Source organism: Myotis myotis, unplaced genomic scaffold (genome assembly GCF_014108235.1).
Source record: "Myotis myotis isolate mMyoMyo1 unplaced genomic scaffold, mMyoMyo1.p scaffold_m19_p_3, whole genome shotgun sequence".
Lineage (NCBI taxonomy): Eukaryota > Metazoa > Chordata > Mammalia > Chiroptera > Vespertilionidae > Myotis > Myotis myotis.
This window is the reverse complement of record NW_023416335.1, coordinates 108,182,284-108,203,458: the sequence shown is the minus strand read 5'-3', so window position 1 is coordinate 108,203,458 and position 21,175 is coordinate 108,182,284. Positions and strand designations below refer to the sequence as shown.

The 21,175-nt window shown below is 39.9% G+C and overlaps 1 protein-coding gene across 23 annotated transcripts in view; it reads right to left on the bottom strand.

Moving 5' to 3' along the window:
* Positions 1-21,175, bottom strand: part of ZDHHC20 (zinc finger DHHC-type palmitoyltransferase 20) — a 99,013-nt gene that overhangs the window by 11,825 nt on the left and 66,013 nt on the right. For 8 of the 23 annotated variants that reach the window (XM_036297447.1, XM_036297448.1, XM_036297459.1 and 5 more), the window contains 4 exons: positions 12,806-12,932; positions 6,965-7,054; positions 4,790-4,905; positions 2,138-2,349 (listed from right to left, as the gene is read on the bottom strand). In XM_036297447.1, the coding sequence (XP_036153340.1) occupies positions 2,153-2,349; positions 4,790-4,905; positions 6,965-7,054; positions 12,806-12,932 (530 nt within the window). In that variant the 3' untranslated portion in view covers positions 2,138-2,152. Of the gene's footprint in view, positions 1-2,137; positions 2,350-4,789; positions 4,906-5,300; positions 5,313-5,469; positions 5,515-6,964; positions 7,055-12,805; positions 12,933-21,175 lie in introns of those variants that run through there. The other 15 variants (XM_036297469.1, XM_036297471.1, XM_036297465.1 and 12 more) reach the window with 9 other exon arrangements.

Genomic DNA, 21,175 nt, shown 5'->3' with positions numbered 1-21,175 from the left:
CTGAGCCTCTTCGTGGCTCCTGCTGTGTGGCCTCAGGCAGAGGCTGAATTAGCACCTCCTTAGATCCAGGAGCCACTGTACCCAGTGGTCAGAGGGGGTCCATCCAGACTGCAACTCCTCAGATCCATAAGGGACGCACTCAGGGAGCAGACTCAGTGAGCACCAAAGCCCCACTGAAGCAAGTCTTGCCCCAGAAGGGTGTCTTCAGCACAGAAGTTCTCCCACTTTAGACACAGCTGATTCTCACAGCCAATTGGCCTGGAGGTCAATTCCTCCCAGTGATTCTACAACAACCAAGGCACCAAGAGTGCACCAAGAGTGTCCACCCCAGGTAACTGGGGAGGCTGAGCTACTGGGCCCTACAGGACACCTGGCGCACAGGGCCACTCTATCAACAAAGGGAAGCTGCCAAAATGCGGAGACAAAGAAACAGGTCACAAATGGCAGAAATGGAGGAAAGCAAACGATTGGATATAGAGTTTAAGGCCACGGTTATAAGGTTTTTCAAGAATTTTATGGAAACCGCCGATAAATTTAATGAATCCCTCAATAAGTATAGGGAGACCATGGAGGACATGAAAAAGGACCAACTAGAAATTAAGCATACACTGACTGAAATAAAGAATAATTTACAGAGATCCAGCAGCAGACAAGAGGATCCCAAGAATCAAGTCAAAGATTTGAAATACAAAGAAACAAAAAATACCCAACCGAAAAAGAAAAAAGAAAAGAGATTCCAAAAATATGAAGATAGTGTAAGGAACCTCTGGGACAACTTCAAGCGTACCAACATCAGAATTATAGGGGTACCAGAAGGAGAGAGAGGGCAAGATATTGAAAACCTTTTTGAAGAAATAATGACAGAAAACTTCCCCTACCTGGTGAAAGAAATGGACTTACAAGTCCAGGAAGCGCAGAGAACCCCAAACAAAAGGAATCCAAGGAGGACCACACCAAGACACATCATAATTAAAATGCCAAGAGCAAAAGACAAAGAGAGAATCTTAAAAACAGCAAGAGAAAGACAGTCAGTTACCTACAAGGGAGTACCCATACGACTGTCAGCTGATTTCTCAACAGAAACCATGCAGGCCAGAAGAGACTGGCAAGAAATATTCAAAGTGATGAATAGCAAGAACCTGCAACCAAGATTACTTTATCCAGCAAAGCTATCATTCAGAATAGAAGGTCAGATAAAGAGCTTCACAGATAAGAAAAAGCTAAAGGAGTTCATCACCACCAAACCAGCATTATATGAAATGCTGAAAGGTATTCTTTAAGAAGAGGAAGAAGAAAAAGGAACTCTTACCATTTGCCACAGCATGGATGGAACTTGAGAGCGGATAAATACCACAGGATCTCACTCATTTGTGGAATATAATGAACAACATAAGCTGATGAACAAGGACTGATCCAGAGACGGAGAGGCATTGATTGGACTGTCGGGACTTGGAGGGAAGGTAGGGGAGGGTGGGGGTAAGGGGGAAAGATCAACCAAAGGACTTATATGCAAGCATATAGGCCTAACCAATGGACATGGACAACGGGGGGGGGGGGTGAGGGCATGAGCGGGGGTGGGGGGGGGTGGGGGGTAGAGGGTAACGTGGGGACAAGGACACATATGTAATATCTTAATCAATAAAAAATATATTAAAAAAAAAAAAAAAAGATCAGAGAGAGAATCATTGATCTGCTGCCTCCTGCCCCCCCGCTCCCCACCCCTTACCAGGTATTGAGCCTACAAACTGGGCATGTGCCTTGACTGAGAATTGAACCATGACCTTCTGGTTCATAGGTCAATGTTCAACCACTGAGCCACTCGGGCGGGTGGCATTTGCATTTTAAAAAATATATTTTTATTGATTTCAGAGAGGAAGGGAGAGGGAGAGATAGAAACATCAGTGATGAGAGAGAATCATTGATTGGCTACCTCCTGCACACCCCCTCCTGGGGATCAAGCCCACAACCCAGGCATGTTCCCTTGACCAGAATTGAACCCAGGACCCTTGAGCCCACAGGCCAACACTCTAGCCACTGAACCAAACTGGCTAGGGCTCATTTGCATTTTAAAGTAATTGTCGACAGATATGTATTTACTGCCATTTTATTATTCATATTTTTGATGTTTGTTTGTTTTTTTTCCTCCTTCTTCTTAAAGAAGACCCTTTAATGTTTCTTGTAATACTGCTTTGGTGGTAATGAACTCCTTTAGATTGTTCTTGTCTGAGAAGTTCTTTATCTGTTCTATTCTAAATGACAGCTTTGCTGGGTCGAGTAATTTTCGTTGTAGGTCCTTGCTTTTCATCACTTTGAATATTTTGTGCCAGTCTCTTCTGGCCTGCAAAGTTTCTGTTGAGAAATCAGATGACAGTAATAAGGGAATTCCCTTGTAGATAACTAGCAGCTTGTCTCTGGCTGCTTTTAGAATTCTTTGTCTTTAATCTTTGGCATTTTAATTATAATGTCTTTGTGTGGGCCTCTTTGGGTTTATCTTGTTTGGGACTCTCTGCGCTTCCTGGACTTGTATGTCTATTTCCTTCACCCGGTTAGGAAAGTTTTCCATCATTATTTTTTCAAACAAATTTTTAATTCCTTGCTTTCTCTCCTCCTTCTGGCACCACATGATGAACTGCTGGTATGCTTGAAGTTGTCCCAGAGGGTCCTTACACTATCTTCTTTTGGGGTTCTTCTTCCTTTTTGCAATTCTAAATGCATATTTTCTGCTTCCTTATCTTCCAAATTGCTGATTTGATCCTCTGCTTCATCTACTCTACTATTGATTCCCTGTAATCTTTTTCTTCACTTCAATTACTGTATTCTTCATTTCTTACTGGTTCTTTTTTTATAATTTCCATGTCCCTTTTCATGCTACTGAAGTTCTTGCTAAGTTCCTTGAGCACACTTATAATCATTGTTTTGAACTCTATCTGGTAGACTGCCTTCATTTCATTTAGTTATTTTTCTGGAGATTTGTCCTGTTCTTTCATTTGGGACATGTTTCTTTGTCTCCTCATTTTGGCTGCTGCCCTGTGTTTCTTTCTGTTTTTGGTAGAGCTGCTATATCTCTGGACTTGGTAGAGTGGCCTCATGTAGTAGGTGTCCTATAGGGCCCAGTGGAGCAGCCTCCCGTCACTTGATCTGGGCACTCCAAGTGCACTCTGTGCACTGTCCTGATGTAATTGAGTCTTGATTGTTTTTGGCAAATCACTGGTAGGGACTGACCCCCAGGCCGATCAGCTGCAAAGACCAGCTGAGAGGACAGGCTTTCACTACAGTGGAGAAGCTGCTGTGCAGGGGCCGATCCTATAGAGCAGGACTTGCTTTAGTGGGGCTTTGGTGCCTGTGACCTCTACCCCTTGAGTGTGTCACTTGTAGAGGTGGTTGGGTTGAAATCCGGGGTGGTCTGGTGCTGTCCACTGAGTGCACTAGTTCTGGGGCCTCCCAAGAGGTGCAAGGTCAGCCACCGCCTGTGCCCTGCCAAGGGCCACCCAGCATGAGCTACAGAACAATCTGTAGTTGACTGCTAGTTGTGCTTACTTGGAGGTGTCTAGAGGAGAGGCCAAATTGCAAACCAAGGCTATCTGCCACTAGTATCAGGCCTGCAGCTACTTAACAAGGAGTATGAGGTAAACAGAGGCCAGATGCTGCTCGTTTGAGAGATTTTAGAAATGTCCAAAGCATAAGCCAGGATAGAAAAGAAATGTCCAAAGAAAAGCCACTGGAAAGGGATTGGATGGGCCTGCAAATGGGAAGGTGGAGTCGGGGAGTCTCAGCAAATCACCAGGGTGAGGCCAACAGTGTTAGCCAGTGTTGATGGGATTCAGATATGATGTCCACCTGGGGATTTTGAGGGGGGAGGGCTCAGAAAAGGAACAATGACCTTTGCTGGCACTTCTATCTGGGAGAAAGTTGCACCTCCAAAACTTACCCTGCAGTCAGACAATTCAGTCCCTCCCTGTATGTCCCCATATGGCATCTTTTGAGTTGCTGCTCCAGCACTGGGGCTCAGAGAAAGTGAGTCTAAGTCCTTTAAGAGGAATACCTGGACACCAGGAACCCTCAGCCTCACTAAGCCACAATTCCCACTGGTTTTAACAGACAGAGAAGTTATGGGGACTGCTCCTCCTGGCACTGGAACTCTGGGCTGGGGGTTCTGATGTGGGACTGGGACCATCACTCCTTAGGGGGGACCTCTGCAGCTGAGATATCTCTTCCAACTTTTAACCGCCATCCGTGAGTATGGGGCCAGCCCATTCCACAACCCCACCTTTCCTACCAGTCTTGATGTGGCTTCTTCTAATATATCCCTAGTTGTAGGACTTCTGTTCAGCTAGATTTCAGGCACTCTGAATGATGGTTGTTTTGTATTTTAATTGTAATTTTGATGTGGCTGTGAGAGATTCTGAGTACCACATTTACCTATGCTGCCATCTTGACCAAAACTCACCTTGTTTAAGATTTATTCAGAATTATGCCAAATGAACTTTCGATGCCTGAGTTAAAGAAATACATGTCTGGGTAACAAAAAACCAACAACAACCTATCTGTGAACAGAACAAGACACAGTAGCAGCCACTACACTTCCTCACTGAACCCCCTTCTCCATAAAATCTACCAATAAACACTAACACCCGGTGTGTGTGTGTGTGTGTGTGTGTGTGTGTGTGTGTGTGTGATGTTTTATTTAAAAGTTTCACATATTTTAGTTTTTACAACTTTTATACAGTAATTCAACCTGGTGAATTTATTTTAACCAGATGAAGTGATGTTTTCAGATGACAAGTATTACCTGATCTGACAGTACCTTCTTCAGATCCATTCTCTGTCCATTGAGATTCACTGTCCAGCAATCGGTTTTTTGATTCACTAAGTGGTTTGATAGGAAAGGGTTGATTTGAGCCAATACTGAAAAGAAGAGCAAACAATTTAGTAAATAGTTTAATGCTCAATTAAGAACACTAAATTAGCCTGGCTAGTGTGACTGAGTGGCTGTGCATCGACCTATGAACCAGGAGGTCACAGTTCAATTCCTGGTCAGAGCATGTACCCAAGTTGAGGACTCGTTCTCCGGTGGGGGGCGAGGGGGCATACAAGAGGCAGCTGATCAATGATTCTTTCTCATCATTGACATTTCTCTCTCTCCCTCTTCCTTCCTCTCTGAAATCAATAAAAATTAAAAAAATAATAATTAATAAGCAGAAAATTAGTATTCCTTCTCCTAAACATGAGGCCAAATCATAAGATCTCAGCACTCTGAAAAAAACAACTCAATCTTCAAAAGAAAAATATGCCCACACCCTCATTAAATGATTCTCTAGATCCAAGAATCTGTACTCCAACTGCCAATGAAAACAATTAGGCAAAAGAAAAAAGCTTCAGAGGCCAGCCTGAAACATTTTTAACATATGTTAATCAAGAGCCATAAGGTAGCATTAGGATAGGTCTGTGTGGCCAGTACAAAAAAATTACCTGTCATCTTTCAAGTTTTCTGCTTTCTATCTCTGCAGTTTAGATCTAAGGGGAAAAAATGATTAAGTGATTTAGTGTAGACTTATTTTTCTAGCTAACAGATTAGGAAGAGAGGGAACGGAGAATGAAAGAAGAAGGAAAAGGGAACTAACATGTTGTATACCTATTATGGGCCAGATACCTGTGCTAGGTGCTGTATATACATTATTTCAACCTTTGCAAAAACTGGAGGTAGGTATATAGCTGGAAACTGAGGCTCTGACAGTTTAAGTGATTTGTTTAGACCCATAATAAATGTTGGAAGTCTAAGGTCTTAGCTAAGGCCTAAAGTTCTAAGGCCTACATGCTTTTGATATTATATGCAAACTTGTAATTAATAATCTCTTCTCCCCACAATTAATTTCTGTAGTAAGTTCCAACTATTTCGCTTTGACAGAGTATCCCTCTGTCTCTTTTTAAAATTGATTTTGGAAAGAGGAGAAATATCGATTTGTTTCACTTATTTACGCATTCATTGGTTGCTTCTTGTATGTGCCCAGACCAGAGATCAAACCCACAACCTTGGCTACCATGATGACGCTCTAAACTGAGCTACCTGGTAAGGACCAGAAGTATCTTTATCTTCTTTGAAATTGCATTTTCAAATGAATTACTTTGAATGTATGGATCAGTTTGCTTGCCATACAAATACTGAGAAAATATCCTCTAAATGAATGAATGAAATTTTATATTTGTATTTTTTGAATTCTCAATCTCATTTCCACACTACAGTTAAAATCCGTTTATAAAAATAAAATGGTGAATAGAGAAATGACTAATTTCTTTGTAGAAAAAAACTTACATACACCAATTTAATCAAATCTCAAAAGAATGTATTAGTTTCTAGGAAAATGCAGCACATTTAGGGGCAGCCTTGCTTCCTAGTTTGCCCAGACATTTCCAGTTTTATGTGATTATTCTGGTTCAACTAGTAAGAGCAAGCATTCCCTTTCTTACTTTGAAAAGTATTCTGGTTTGGATGATAAAAAGTATGGTTATCCTAAGCATATACATTATAAAACAATATAATATGTGAGGAGATATATATTATTAACCCTAAGTTAAAAGTTAGCCCTGGTCAGTGTGGCTCAGTTGGTTGTGGTGTCATCCCGTACATCGAATGGTCATGGGTTTGATTTCCAGTCAGGGCCCATACTCAGGTTTTGGGTTCGATTCCCTGTTGGGGTGTGCACAGCAGGCAACCAATCAATGTTTCTCTTTCACACAGTTTTTCTCTCTCTCTCACTTTCCTTTCTTCTCTCTCTAAAATCAATAATAAGTTCAGGATTAAAAAAATATTTAAAAATATATTAAAAATTATTTAGATGTTCTCTTTTGCTATGTATGCTGGCTTACTAAATTACTACTGTATTTAAAAGACATGTTTGTATCACACACACATATATATATTTTGTTTTACAATGAATACTGAAAAACATAATGACAAGAAGCACACCTTCTGGCATATTCATTTTGGTTTGTAACAGAAGCTTGTTCTGGATCCATTCCCACAAGGCGAGTTGGAAAACTGCAACCATCACCCAAACTGCATAATAAAAAATATCAGTAATATTTTAAATCATATTAAGTTAAATCAACGTTGTCAAGTTTAACTCCCATTTTTCAGAGACCTGGTATAAGGAAATAACTTGTCATTTCAAAGAAAATTTCCTAGTATTTCTAATTAAGAGGGTGATTAACCTCCACTGAAAAAAAAAAAAATGCACCTTTTTCTTTTATAATTTACATAGATTTAAAAAGAGAATCTTCCATAATATTGTATGCCAACTATACTTTATTTACTGAATGCCTATGATATTCCAGGTACTATTTTAAGTGCTAAGGATCTGGCAGTTAATGAGAAGGAAATCTCTGCCCTCAAAACGTTACAATCTAAAAAATGCAGATATGCTTACTTTCACATTTTAAAAACATCAAAATTGTGTATAACAAGAACTTTCACTTCCATCCAAGATGAATTAACTACAAAATCTGATCTTTCAGTCTTAAACAACCAGAAAACTGAATAGTATATACAATACTGTTTTCAAAACATCATAGGACTGTGCTTTGTGAAAGAAGAGAACTGACCGAGTGAGTTCCAGCCTTTGCCAGGCCAGGAGGGGACACAGAGCAAGGTAGTCTCACTGATCTGAGGTGACAGAGACAGAAATTTCTAAAGTTAAGGCAGCTTAAATCTATCAGAGCTGAAGAAGAGGGAGAGATGCTGAAGCACAAGAAACTGTATTGATGATAACTCCCTACAAAAAGAAAAAGAAAAAAACTGTCTGCCTTCTTTAAAGGGAGACAAAATTTAAACACTCAGAATTCAAACTGTCACTCATCCAATAAAAAATTACTAGCGTGAAAAGTAGCAAGTAAATATATACACAAGAAAAAAGTCAATAAAAAAGAAGTTGAAACAAAGACTTTAAACTACAGGAAAAGTGAGAAATGAAAATGTAAGATATAAAAAGAACCAAATTGAACTTCTAGAGCTGAAAAATATCTGAAATGAAAAATTCACTGGATTAGGTAACAGTTGAGTAAACATTACAGAAGATCATGAACGTACAAACATAGCAATAGGAACTATTCAATCTAAAGCAAAGAAAAAAGATGGGGGAGGGAAAGAGAGGGGCAGGAAAGCAATGGCCTGTGAGTCACAAACAATTTAACATAGGTATATTTATCAAGTACCAGTATCTGAAAAGGTAGTGGGTGGAGGGCATGGGAAGAGGTAGAGCAGGCAGCAAAAACAACTGAAGACATATGATGAAAATTACTCAAATATGATGAATACTATAAAGTCAGATTTAAAAAGCCTAATGAATTCTAGAGAGAATAAACACAAAGAAAACCATCCCACCAAACATTATCATCAAACTGCCTAAAACCAGTGATAAAGATAAAATCTTCAAAGTAGCCAGAGGGAAATTTATAAACACTGCAATAAAGATAAGAATGGGGCTCATTTTGTTGTTCCGAAGCCAGAAGATAATAGAACAACATTAAAAAAATTTTTTGAGATACAGAGAGAGAGAGAAACATTGATCTGTTGTTTCACTTATTTATGTATTCATTGGTTGATTCTTTTTCTTCTTCTTTTTTTTGGTTAATCCTCTACCTGAGAATATTTTTTCCATTCCTTTTTTGGGGGCGGAGTGGAAGGGAGGGGGAGAGACACCAAGAGAGACACATCTATGTGAGAGAGACATCAATTGTTCGCCTCCCACACACGAACAACCAGGGCCAGGAATCAAGCCTACAACCAAAGTGTGTGTCCTTGACCGGAATCAAACCCAGGACTCTCCAGTCCATGGCCAATGTTCTATCCACTGAGCCAAACTGGTTAGGGCCATCGGTTGACTCTTGTATGTGCCCTGACTGGGGATCAAACCCACAAAATTGGTTTATCGGGACAATGCTCTAACCAACTGAACCAACCAGGGCCATGGAGCCATATTTTTAAAGAAAAGAGAAAAACAAAACAAAACACCTTAATACTGAAATATCTGTTTAGAAACAATAACCTTAAAAAAAAACGTCTGTTCCAACTACAGTGGAAAAACCTTGCAATACAGAAGACAAAATATAAAGTACACAGAAGAGGTTGGCTCTTGAAAATATAGCAATAAGATTTACTCGGTGACACACAGAAAAAAGACTACACAAAAAAAATGTGCAGTGCATCAATCAATAAGCTGTGGTTAGAACTTCTTCGAGTGGATAAATGTAATTGGAGTCCCTGCTGTAATGAGGAGAGGGGGATGTCAGAAGAAATAGTTGAAGAAAAAATAGTTGAAATATTTCCAAATCTGATAAAAGTTATAAAATCATAGAACCAGGAAGTTCAATCAATCCTAAGCCCAAGAACACAAAGAAAATTATACGAGGGGACAACAAAACCCAATTTCATGAAACTATTTACAAATAGAAAATCTTAAAAGCAGCTGGAGGAAAAAAAAGAATAGGGGGAGAAACCAAGATGGCGGCATAGGTAAACACCGGAAATTGCTGCCTCACACAACCACTTCAAAAATACAACTAAAAGACAAAATGGACATCATCCAGAACCACAGGAAGGCTGGCTGAGTGGAAACTCTACAACTAGAAGGAAAGAGAAAAGCACACTGAGACTCAGAGGAGATGCAGAAGTGCAGAGGTATGGAGGTGCACGCGGCAAGGGATGGCAACTGAGGACGCGGCTGTTTTTTTGATCGGGAGGGAGTCACAAGCCCCTGACTGCTCTGAACTCCAGTTCTGGGCGAGTCTCTGGGGACCCAGACTCATACGGGGAGAAACTGGACTGTCTGGCAGTGGGCAGAACTTGGAACTCGAGTGCGGCTTTCTCTCAGAGGTGCTTGCAGCAATTACCGCAGGACACTGAGACTCCGGACCTCTTAGGGCAGGGCTGAAGATCAGCCATAGCTGTTTGCTCCACCCTGTTGATTCCCTGAGACCCCGCCCCACCCAAGCTGTGTGCAGAGGCTTTTGCATATGAATGACCGGGCCCTTTGCAATCTAAAATTATCTAACAAACTGCAGCTGGGTCAGAGAGACCCAGAACATTCAAAAAGAAGGCCCAAGGCCCCACAGCAGCTTGCATTGCTTCACAGCTGGGCCTCATCTGGGCACCTCCAAACCCCAAACAAAGAAGAGGAATCTCTCCATAGTTCCTGCTAGGTAGCCTCAAGCAGAGGCTAAATTAGCACCTCCTTAGAAATCCAAGAGCCAGTGTACCCAGTGGTCAGAGTGGGACCATCCAGATTACAACTCCTCAGATCCATAAGGGACACACTCAGGGGGCAGACTCAGTGAGCACCAAAGCCCCACTGAAGCAAGTCTTGCCCCAGAAGGGTGTCTCCAGCATAGAAGTTCTCCCACTGCAGACACAGCTGATTCTCACAGCCAACTGGCCTGGAGGTCAATTCCTCCCGGTGATACCAACAACAATCAAGGCTTAACTACAACAAGGCTGTGCACAAAGCCCACAAAGGGGTGCACCGAGAATGTCCACCTCAGGTAACTGGGGAGGCTGAGACACTGGGCCCTACAGGACACCTAGCACACAAAGCCACTCTACCAACACAGGGAAGCATAAAAAATGCAGAGACAAAGAAACAGGTCACAAATGACAGAAATGGAGGAAAGCAAACGACTGGATATAGAGTTCAAAACCACGGTTATAAGGTTTTTCAAGAACTTTCTAGAAACCGCCGATAAATTTAGTAAGACCCTCAAAAAGACTGGTGAAACCGCCGATAAATGTAGTGAGACCCTCAAGAAATCTAGTGAGACCCTCGAGGTTATGAAAAAGGACCAACTAAAAATTAAGCATACACTGACTGAAATAAAGGATATTATGCAGAGTTCCAACAGCAGACTAGAGGATCGCAAGAATCAAGTCAAAGATTTGAAATATGAAGAAGCAAAAAACACCCAACCAGAAAAACAAAAAGAAAAAAGAATCCAAAAATATGAAGATAGTGTAAGGAGCCTCTGGGACAACTTCAAGCGTACCAATATCCAAATTATGGGGGTGCCAGAAGAAGAGAGAGAGCAAGATATTAAAAACCTATTTGAAGAAATAATGACAGAAAACTTCCCCTACCTGGTGAAAGAAATAGACTTACAAGTCCAGGATGGGCAGAGAACCCCAAACAAAAGGAATCCAAAGAGGACCACACCAAGACACATCATAATTAAAATGCCAAGAGCAAAAGACAAAGAGAGAATCTTAAAAGCAGCAAGAGAAAGACAGTCAGTTACCTACAAGGGTGTACCCATATGACTGTCAGCTGATTTCTCAACAGAAACTTTGCAGGCTAGAAGGGAGTGGCAAGAAATATTCAATGTGATGAATACCAAGAACCTACAACCAAGATTACTTTATCCAGCAAAGCTATCATTCAGAATTGAAGGTCAGATAAAGAGCTTCACAGATAAGAAAAAGCTAAAGGAGTTCACCACCACCAAACCAGTATTAGATGAAATGCTGAAAGGTATTCTTTAAGAAGAGGAAAAAGAAGAAAAAGGTAAGGATACAAACTATGAACAACAAATACACATCTATCAACAAGTAAATCTAAAAATCAAGTGAATAAATAATCTGATGAACAGAATGAACTGGTGATTATAATAGAATCAGGGGCATAGAAAGGGAGTGGACTGGCTATTCTTGGGGGGGAAAGGGGTGTGGGGGATGCGGGAAGAGACTGGACAAAAATCATGCACCTATGGATGAGGACAGTGGGGGAGGGTGGTAGGGCGGAGCAGGGGGGAGGGAACCGGGTGGAGGGGAGCTATGGGGGGGAAAAAAAGAGGAACAACTGTAATAATCTGAACAATAAAGATTTAATTAAAAAAAAAAAAAAAGAATAGTGACTGCAAATTTCTCATCAGAAAAACCACAAGCCAGAAGACAATGAAGCAAAATTTAGAATTCTATGCCAAGCAAAAATGTTTTTCAAAAACGAAGGCAAAATAAGTCATTTTCATTCAAAAATAGGCAATACAGTTAAGGAAAATAAAAACCTACAATACTCACAAAAATATCACTTGAATATCAAATATTTTTTCCTCTTCTATAATGACTTTTGTATATAGATAGCCAAGATGGCTATGAATTTGGAAGAAAAGGAAACTATATAACATCTCAAACATGTATTCCCATTTATATTTGAGTAAAAATTACATTATGTGTTAGATCTTCTATGATTTAAGATAAAACAGAATATATAATCTGTGATAGAATTTTTGAAGATATGGCTAAAAATACCACCTCTGAATATTTCATCACCCTTATAAAAATGTCAAAATAATTATCTAATATTACTGAAAATCTACTAAAATGTGTTTAATATACCTTACTTTTAAAAAATATTTATTTACTTATTTGTTTAGTTATTTAATAAGAGTTTATTTAAACCAAACTGGTGACATGCCAGGAAGCAAGATCTCAAAATGCTTCCTCTTTTTGAATATTCTTACTCTTGCAACTTCGCTCATTCATTATTTATATGCTTTCTCTATTCAACGTATTTTCATTTTGAAGGAAATAGGTAGTAATTCTTATTTTTTATGAATCATCTTTTTCAATATTCCATTCAAATATATGCCCAAACTCTCCTTTACCCTCTCTAATAAAAATAAATAAATAAAGAAAATACTTTATAGAATCAAGTTATTCTGGGTTTTCATTCTTAAGGCTAAGAATTATATATTGTAGTCTCTGAACCTTAAGACATTTAACTGTAATTTTCATAATTTCTGAGACGTGCATTTTATAAATTACCTTGAAAATATTGGAAGTAGCCAGTATTTCTTTTCATCGCCAAAGACTTGTCTCCAATTTTTACTGTATCCAAGAGAGAAACCATTTCCATCAGGTCCATATGAAAATGTGGGTGCACTAAATGATTCTGTTATAGGTATACATAAAAAATGAGTTAATCTATTTAAAATTATAATAGGAATGAAAGTACCAATTTTCTTGTTTTGTATCTTTGATATCAAGAGCTATAAATATAGCCTTGGCTGGTGTGGCTCAACCGGTTGGAGCATCGCACCAAAAGATGGCAGGTTCAATCCCTGGTCAAGGCACATGCAGGAGGCAACCAATTAATGTTTCTCTCTCACATCAATGTTTCTCTCTTTCTCAACCTTCCTTTCTCTAAAAATCAACAAAATTTAAGAAAGAAAAAAATGATTAAAGAAAATCTTAATAAAAAAGCTATAAATAGAATTTAAAATAATGTATCCTATATAATAAAGAGCTAATATGCTAATTAGACCAAACAGCAGAATGACCATCTGGACATTCCAGAGGATCTTCTGGACGAAGCCGGGGGCTGTGAGGGCCGGCCAAGGCAGCTAGGGCTGCAAGGGCTGAGCCCCTTGCATGAATTTCATGCATAGGGCTTCTAGTTTATAATAAAAAGATAAATTTCTGAAATGTATTTCAGAAGAAAATATCACCTCTGAATAGTTCATCACCCTTATAAAAATGTCAAAATAATTTCCTACTACTGAAAATCTGCTAAAATGTGTTCAATATATCTTACTTTTCTTTTTAAAAAAATATATTTTATTAATTTTTTTACAGAGAGGAAGGGAGAGGGATAAAAAGTTAGAAACATCAATGAGAGAGAAGCATCGATCAGCTACCTTCTGCACACCTCCTATTGGGGATGAGCCTGCAACATGCCCTTGACAGGAATCGAACCTGGGACCTTTTAGTTTGCAGGCCGATGCTCTATCTACTGAGCCAAACCGGTTAGGGCTTACTTTTCTTTTTAAAAAATATTTAATTATTTGAGTTTATTTAAACCAAACTGGTGACATGCCAAGAAGCAACATCTCAAAATGCTCCCTTTCTTTCTTTTTCTTTTTTTAAAAATATTTTTTATTGCCCTAGCTGGTTTGGCTCAGTGGATAGAGCGTCAGCCTGCAGACTGAAGGGTCCCAGGTTTGATTCCAGCCAAGGGCACATGCCTTGGTTGTGGGCTTTATCCCCAGTGGGGGACGTGCAGGAGGCAGCCAATCAATGTTTCTCTCTCATCATGGATGTTTCTATCTCTCTTTCTCTCTCACTTCCTCTCTGAAATCAATAAAGATATATTTTAAAAAAAGAAAATATCTTTTATTGATATTTTATAGAAAGGAAGGGAGAGGGATAGAGAGTTAGGAACATCGATGAGAGAGAAACATCGATCAGCTGCCTCCTGCACACCCCCTACTGGGGATGTGCCCGCAACCAAGGTACATGCCCTTGACTGGAATCGAACCCTTCAGTCCGCAGGCTGACGCTCTATCCACTGAGCCAAACCGGTTAGGGATCCCTCTTTTTTCATATGCCTAGTCTTGCAACTTCTCTCATTCATTATTTATACATTTCCTACTATGTGCTTGATGGTACATTACCAGGTGTTTGGGATTCAAAGATAAATTAGATAAAATTTTTACCAAAGAACCCAAAGTCTAACAAAATTACAATGTGATACAGATATGTGTGTATTGAGGGTGTGGTAGAGGAGGGTTAAATATGGAGGAGGTGATACTTGAGAATAATCCTAAACAAGGAATAACAGAAAAGGAAGCAGATGGTTATTAAAGACTATTCTTTTCTTTTTTTAAAAAAAATGTTTTTATTGATTTTAGAGAGAGAGGAAGGGAGAGGGAGAGAGCAACACTGATCAGCTGCCTAACCCAGGCATGTGCTCTGATAGGGAATCAAACCTGCAACTTATTGGTGCATGGGGCAATGTTCAATCAACTGAGCCACACCAGCCAGGGCTAAAGACCATTCTTTTAAGCTTGGTTGTAAAGTGATATGGAGTGAGGGTTATAGATAGATCTAATTTTCACCAAATAAACGTATTTTTTAAAATTTAAAAATAGACTGCATTTCAGCATGTTTTATAAGCTAAGGATAAGCCAGGGAGAGTTTAATTGGGAAAGGTTGATAATATAGAAAAGTAATGTAAAAATTGATGGAAGACTATGCTAGAAGAAATGGGATTGGTTCTAGAAGAGTTCTAAAGATTAGCCTTAGATACTAGAAAAGACATATCTTATCCTCAGAAGTTAGAGGAAGGGTAACTGTGATGGTTTGAAAGTAGAAATGATTGTGTGGGGGTTATAAAGATAAGAATTTACTTGTGACAGCTTCTAATTCATCTATGAAGAGCTCACAAAATGGGTAAGAAATTAGGGAGAATGGTGAAAATCTGGAATAACTGTTATAGGTAATATAAGGTGATCAACCTGATCAGAAACACTACATTACTCCCAAATAGAGGTGAGGGCCTAAGTGAGGGCTGAGACTTTAAATCTGTAGTTGTAACAATCTCTATGGGAGTGAGATTGCCTTCACTGGCTTTCTACAACCCTGATTCACATGTAGATAAAATAGACAGCTGGAGTAACCCAGGTCATGGATTAGCAAATGCATTATGGGAGAAAGCCTAGGGGCAGGTATAAAGTGAATGTACAGTCGAGAATTATTAAAATCAGCCCAGCCAGGTGTGGCTCAGCGGTTGAGCGTCGACCCAGGAACCAAGTGGTCACAAGTTCAATTCCTGGTCAGGGCATATGCCCAGGTTGCGGGCTCGATCCCCAGTGGGGGGCATGCAAGAGGCAGCCAATCAACGATTCTCTCTCATCACTGATGTTTCTATCTCTCTTTCCCTCTCCCTTCCTCTCTGACATCAATAAAAATATATTTTTTAAAAAGAATTATTAAAATCATTTACTATAGGACCTAGAATGGAAAAGACTGGAAAATGAAACAAGAAGAGAGAGAAACACTTGAAAGAAAAGTGCTGGAAAACAGAGGACTCAGTAATCTATAAAAGGAATTAAAAGTATAGAAAAGAAAGAACTAAAAGGACAAAGACTGTGGTTTAAAACTTCAGGGGCTCTTCAGTTCCAAGCAATGAAAAGGTTCAGTGTTTAGTTATGGAAATTACTGGCCATCAAATTTAAAGGGACTAGCCTGCCTGTTTGGGATGGTAGTAGTTTGACTACAGAAACTCTTACTGTGGGGGAATTATCTCAAGATACGTAGATGACTGTTATGAAGAAGGGTAGAGGTGATTCTCCAAAGGACAGAATAAGATACCTTCAAAGGACAGAAAGACAACAATTTGGAAGAAGCAGTGGAGAACCAGATAACATCCAAGGGTAGGGTTGTGGAGGGTGAGGCTGTAAGGGAATGCTGTGCTAGGGTAATCCTATAGAATAAAAGGCTAATATGCAAATTGACCATCACGCCCTTGCACAAGATGGCCACCCCCATGTGGTCACAAGATGGCCACAAGATGGCCAGCAGGGGAGGGCAGTTGTGGGCGATCAGGCCAGCAGGGGAGGGAAGTTAGGGGCGACCAGGCCAACAGGGGAAGGCAATTGGGGGCGACCAGGCTGGCAGGGGAGGGCAGTTGGGGTGACCAGGCTGGCAGGGGAGGGCAGTTAGGGGCAACCAGGCCTGCAGGGGAGGGCAGTTAGGGGCATCCAGGCCAGTCCAGCAGGGGAGGGCAATTGGGGGCGACCAGGCTGGCAGGGGAGGGCAGTTAGGGGCGACTGGGCTGGCAAGGGAGGGCAATTGGGGGCAACCAGGCTGGCAGGGGAGCAGTTAGGCATCGATCAGGCTGGCAAGGGAGTGGTTAGGGCAGCCGTGGGCAAACTACGGCCTGCGGGCTGGATCCGGCCCGTTTGAAATGAATAAAACTAAAAAAGAAAAAGACCGTACCCTTTTATGTAATGATGTTTACTTTGAATTTCTATTAGTTCACACAAACACTCCATCCATGCTTTTGTTCCGGCCCTCCGGTCCAGTTTAAGAACCCATTGTGGCCCTTGAGTCAAAAAGTTTGCCCACCCTTGGGTTAGGGGGTGATCAGGCTGGCAGGCAGAAGCAGTTAGGGGCAATCAGGAAGGCAGGCAGGTGAGCGGTTGGGAGCCAGCAGTCCAGGATTGTGAGAGGGATGTCTGACTGCAGGCTCCCACAGGGATCGGGCCTAAACCGGCAGTCGGACATCTCCCAAGGGGTCCCAGATTGGAGAGGGCGCAGGCTGGGCTGAGGGACACCCCCCACCCCCTGCACAAAATTCGTGCACTGGGCCTCTAGTTTTTTATAAAGTGCAAGTTAAAATACCTTAAGAGTCTGTAAAATTAATTCACTGGTTTGTAACCACAGAATTACTTAAGGAACTAGAACAGAAAATATTGACATCACTGCATATAGTAAAGTTAAATAATATTTTGTGAAATTTTCGCTTATTTACATAAATTTATACATATGTGTGCATGCACTAAGTTATAGAAAATGATGCATTTCTTACTGCAGTCACTGGCCAAAAAAAGTTTGAAAAAGTCTGTTTGAAGGGATCAACAAGCTTCACAGAAATCACTGGCCTCTCAAATACCCATGCAGTTTGATGGGAAATTAATGACCTGGGCTGGGTGGGAACTGTGGCAAATTACTGTTTGCAACCCACTTAAAGCAGTCTGCTACTACTTTGCTGTGAATAAATGATGCCGGATGGAAAAAAGAGGACCACAATATCATATTTATCAGTTTTGAAAGAAGAAATCTACTTTTCTATGTAAAATCTGTAAGTTTTTAGCTGTTGTGGAAGGTTTTAGCTGTTGTGGCTAGACTCTGCATGTAGGATGCACTTTGTATTTCTCATTAAAGGTAAGAAAATGGCAGGAAATTCTATGAAGAGGGTAACAAGTTAATTAATGGGTATAAGGAAGTTTATTTACATGGATGAAGGCACGACAGACTGAAGTGCTCAAAAGTGAAGAGTGAGTTGAGGTAGGAATGGCACAGAAATCCTTTACTCTGGAATTATGTCATTCCTTACATGACATAGTTGGGCACAAGTTTAAAATGATCCAAAAATGAAAGTATCTAAAAGGCTTCCTAAAATGTCTTCATCTTTCTCTATTAAAATCTATCCCCTTCTAATTTAGCTAGCAGACACATGGCATAATAGCAGGGAAGGCTTTAATTTTCTTTTTTTTCTTTTTTTAATGTTTTTATTGATTTCAGAGAGAGGAAGGGAGGGGGAGAGAGAGAGAGAAACATTAAAGATGAGAGAGAATCATTAATCAGTGGCCGCCTGCATGCCCACTACTGGGGATCAAGCCTGAAGCCTGAACCCAGACATGTGCCCCTGACTGGGAATCGAACCCTGACTTCCTGGTTCATAGGCTGACGCTCAACCACTGAGCAACACTGGCTAGGTAAAGGCTTTAACTTTCTAATGAAATGTTGCAATAAATCATTATTTTGTATCTTGGTACATTAGCTGATAATTAAATATTTCAATTACAGCAGTTAGGTGCTGCTTACATGCCAATAGCTCAGTATGAGCAATTCCACGTCACCTTGTTTTCAAAATGTTTGTCCAATTATTTGAATATCTTACTGAATTCTTCCCCTATATTTTAGGTTTAAAAAATGAGTAATGCTGATATTAGTGATACAATATGTAAATTCTACTGTCAACTAACACAAAGATGGAAATGATTAACCATGTCAAAAACACTATTCCTTAGCCTCAATCATGAAACACCGTGAGGAAAAAATCAAAGAACTCACATTTTAGCTAAACAATAAACTGTAAGGATTTAAATTTCTTTTTTTTACCAATCTCAGAATGAACTACCACATTAACATGTCAATCTATTAGTCACCTTTCATACATTAATTTTTGAAGACATTGAGTAAATGAAGGAAACAGCTTCGTTAAAAAATCTTTATTGTTCCAAGTATTATATATGTCCCCTTTTCCCCCCCATTAATCCTTTCTAGCCTACCCCCACCCCCTGCCCCAGGCCTTCATCACCCTGTTTTCAGTGTCCATGGGTTATGCATATAAATTCTTTGGTTGATCACTACCCACCTCCTCACCCTCCCCCGCCTTCCCTCCGAGATTCCAAATTTTGTTCTATGCTTCTATATCTCCGAATCTACTTTGTTCATCAGTTTATTTTGTTCATTAGATTTCACATATAACTGAGATCATGTGATACTTGTTTTTCTCTGACTGGCTTATTTCTCTTAGCATAATACTCTCCAGGTCCCTCCATGCTGTCTCAAAGGGTAAAAGATCATTCTTTTTAAATGCTGCATAGTATTCCATGCTGTAAATATACCACTGCTTTTTTAAAAAATTTTTTTTTAAGTTTTATTGCTTAAAGTATTACAAAGGGTATTGCATATGTGTCCTTTTTTTCCACCCCGCCCTTGACAATCCCTCGTCCTCCCCTACCCCCCAGTGTCTTATGTCCATTGGTTATGCTTATATGCATGCATACAAGTCCTTCAGTTGATCTCTAACCCCACTCCCTCCTGCCCCCCAACCCTTTCCGGCCTTCCCACTGCAGTTTGACAATCTGTTTGAGGCAGTTCTGCCTCTGTATCTATTATTGTTCATAAGTTTATAATGCTCTTTATTGTCCTTGAATGAGTGAGGTCATGTGGTATTTTTCCTTCATTGACTGGCTTATTTCACTTAGCATAATGCTCTCCAGTGCCATTGACGCCATTGCAAATGGTAGGAGTTCCTTCTTTTTTACAGCAGCATAGTATTCCATCGTGTAGATTTACCACAGTTTTCTAATCCATTCATCTACTGATGGGCACTTAGGCTGTTTCCAGATCTTAGCTATGGTGAATTGTGCTGCTATGAACATAGGGGTGCATATATCCTTTCAGATTGGTGTTTCTGGTTTCTTGGGATATATTCCTAGAAGAGGGATCACAGGGTCAAATGGGAGTTCCATTTTTAGTTTTTTGAGGAAACTCAATACTGTCTTCCATAGTGGCTGCACCAGTCTGCATTCCCACCAGCAGTGCACGAGTGTTCTTTTTTCTCCACATCCTCTCCAGCACTTGTCGTTTGTTGATTTGTTGATAATAGCCAGTCTGACAGGTGTGAGATGGTACCTCACTGTTGTTTTGATTTGTGTCTCTCGGATGATTAGTGACTTTGAGCATGTTTTCATATGTCTCTTGGCTTTCTGAATGTCCTCTTTTGAAAGGTGTCTATTTAGATCCTTTGCCCATTTTTTGATTGGATTGTTTATCTTCCTTTTGTTAAGTTGTATGAGTTCCCTATAAATTTTGGAGATTAGGCCCTTACCAGATATGACATTGGCAAATATGTTTTCCCACGTGGTGGGTTTTCTTGTTGTTTTGTTGATGGTTTCTTTTGCTGTGCAGAAGCTTTTTATTTTGATGTAGTCCTATTTGTTCATTTTCTCTTTAGTTTCAAGTGCCCTAGGAGTTGTATCAGTGAAGAAATTGCTTCGGCATATGTCTGAGATTTTATTGCCTTTGGATTCTTATAGGACTTTTATGGTTTCCCGTCGTACATTTAAGTCCTTTATCCATTTTGAGTTTATTTTTGTGTATGGTGTAAGTTGGTGGTCTAGTTTCTTTTTCTTGCATATATCTGTCCAATTTTCCCAACACCATTTATTAAAGAGACTATCTTGACTCCATTGTATGTTCTTGCCTCCTTTGTCAAATATTAATTGAACATATTGGTTTGGGCTGATTTCTGGGCTCTCTATTCTATTACATTGATCTATATGTCTGTTCTTGTGCCAGTACCAGGCAGTTTAGAGAAGAGTGGCTTTGTAATACAGCTTGATATCTGGTATTGAGATCCCACCTACTTTGTTCTTTCTCAGGATTTCTGCAGCTATTCGGGGTCTTTTTTTATTCCAGATGAATTTTTGGAGAGTTCGTTCTAGATCTATGAAGTATGCCGTTGGTATTTTAATGGGAAGTGCGTTGAATTTATAGATTGCTTTGGGTAGTATGGACATTTTAATGATGTCGATTCTACCAACCCATGAACACGGTATGTTCTTCCATCTGTTTATGTCTTCCTCTATCTCTTTTTTCAACGTCCTGTAGTTTTCTGAGTAGAGGTCTTTTACCTCTTTAGTTAAGTTTATTCCTAGGTAGCTTAATTTTTTTGGTGCGATGGTAAATGGGATTTTTTTTAGTTTCTCTTTCTGAAAGTTCACTATTGGTGTATAGAAATGCCTCAGATTTCTTGGGGTTAATTTTGTATCCTGCTACATTGCCAAATTCGTGTATTAAGTCTAGTAGTTTTTTGATGGTGTCTCTAGGGTTTTTTAT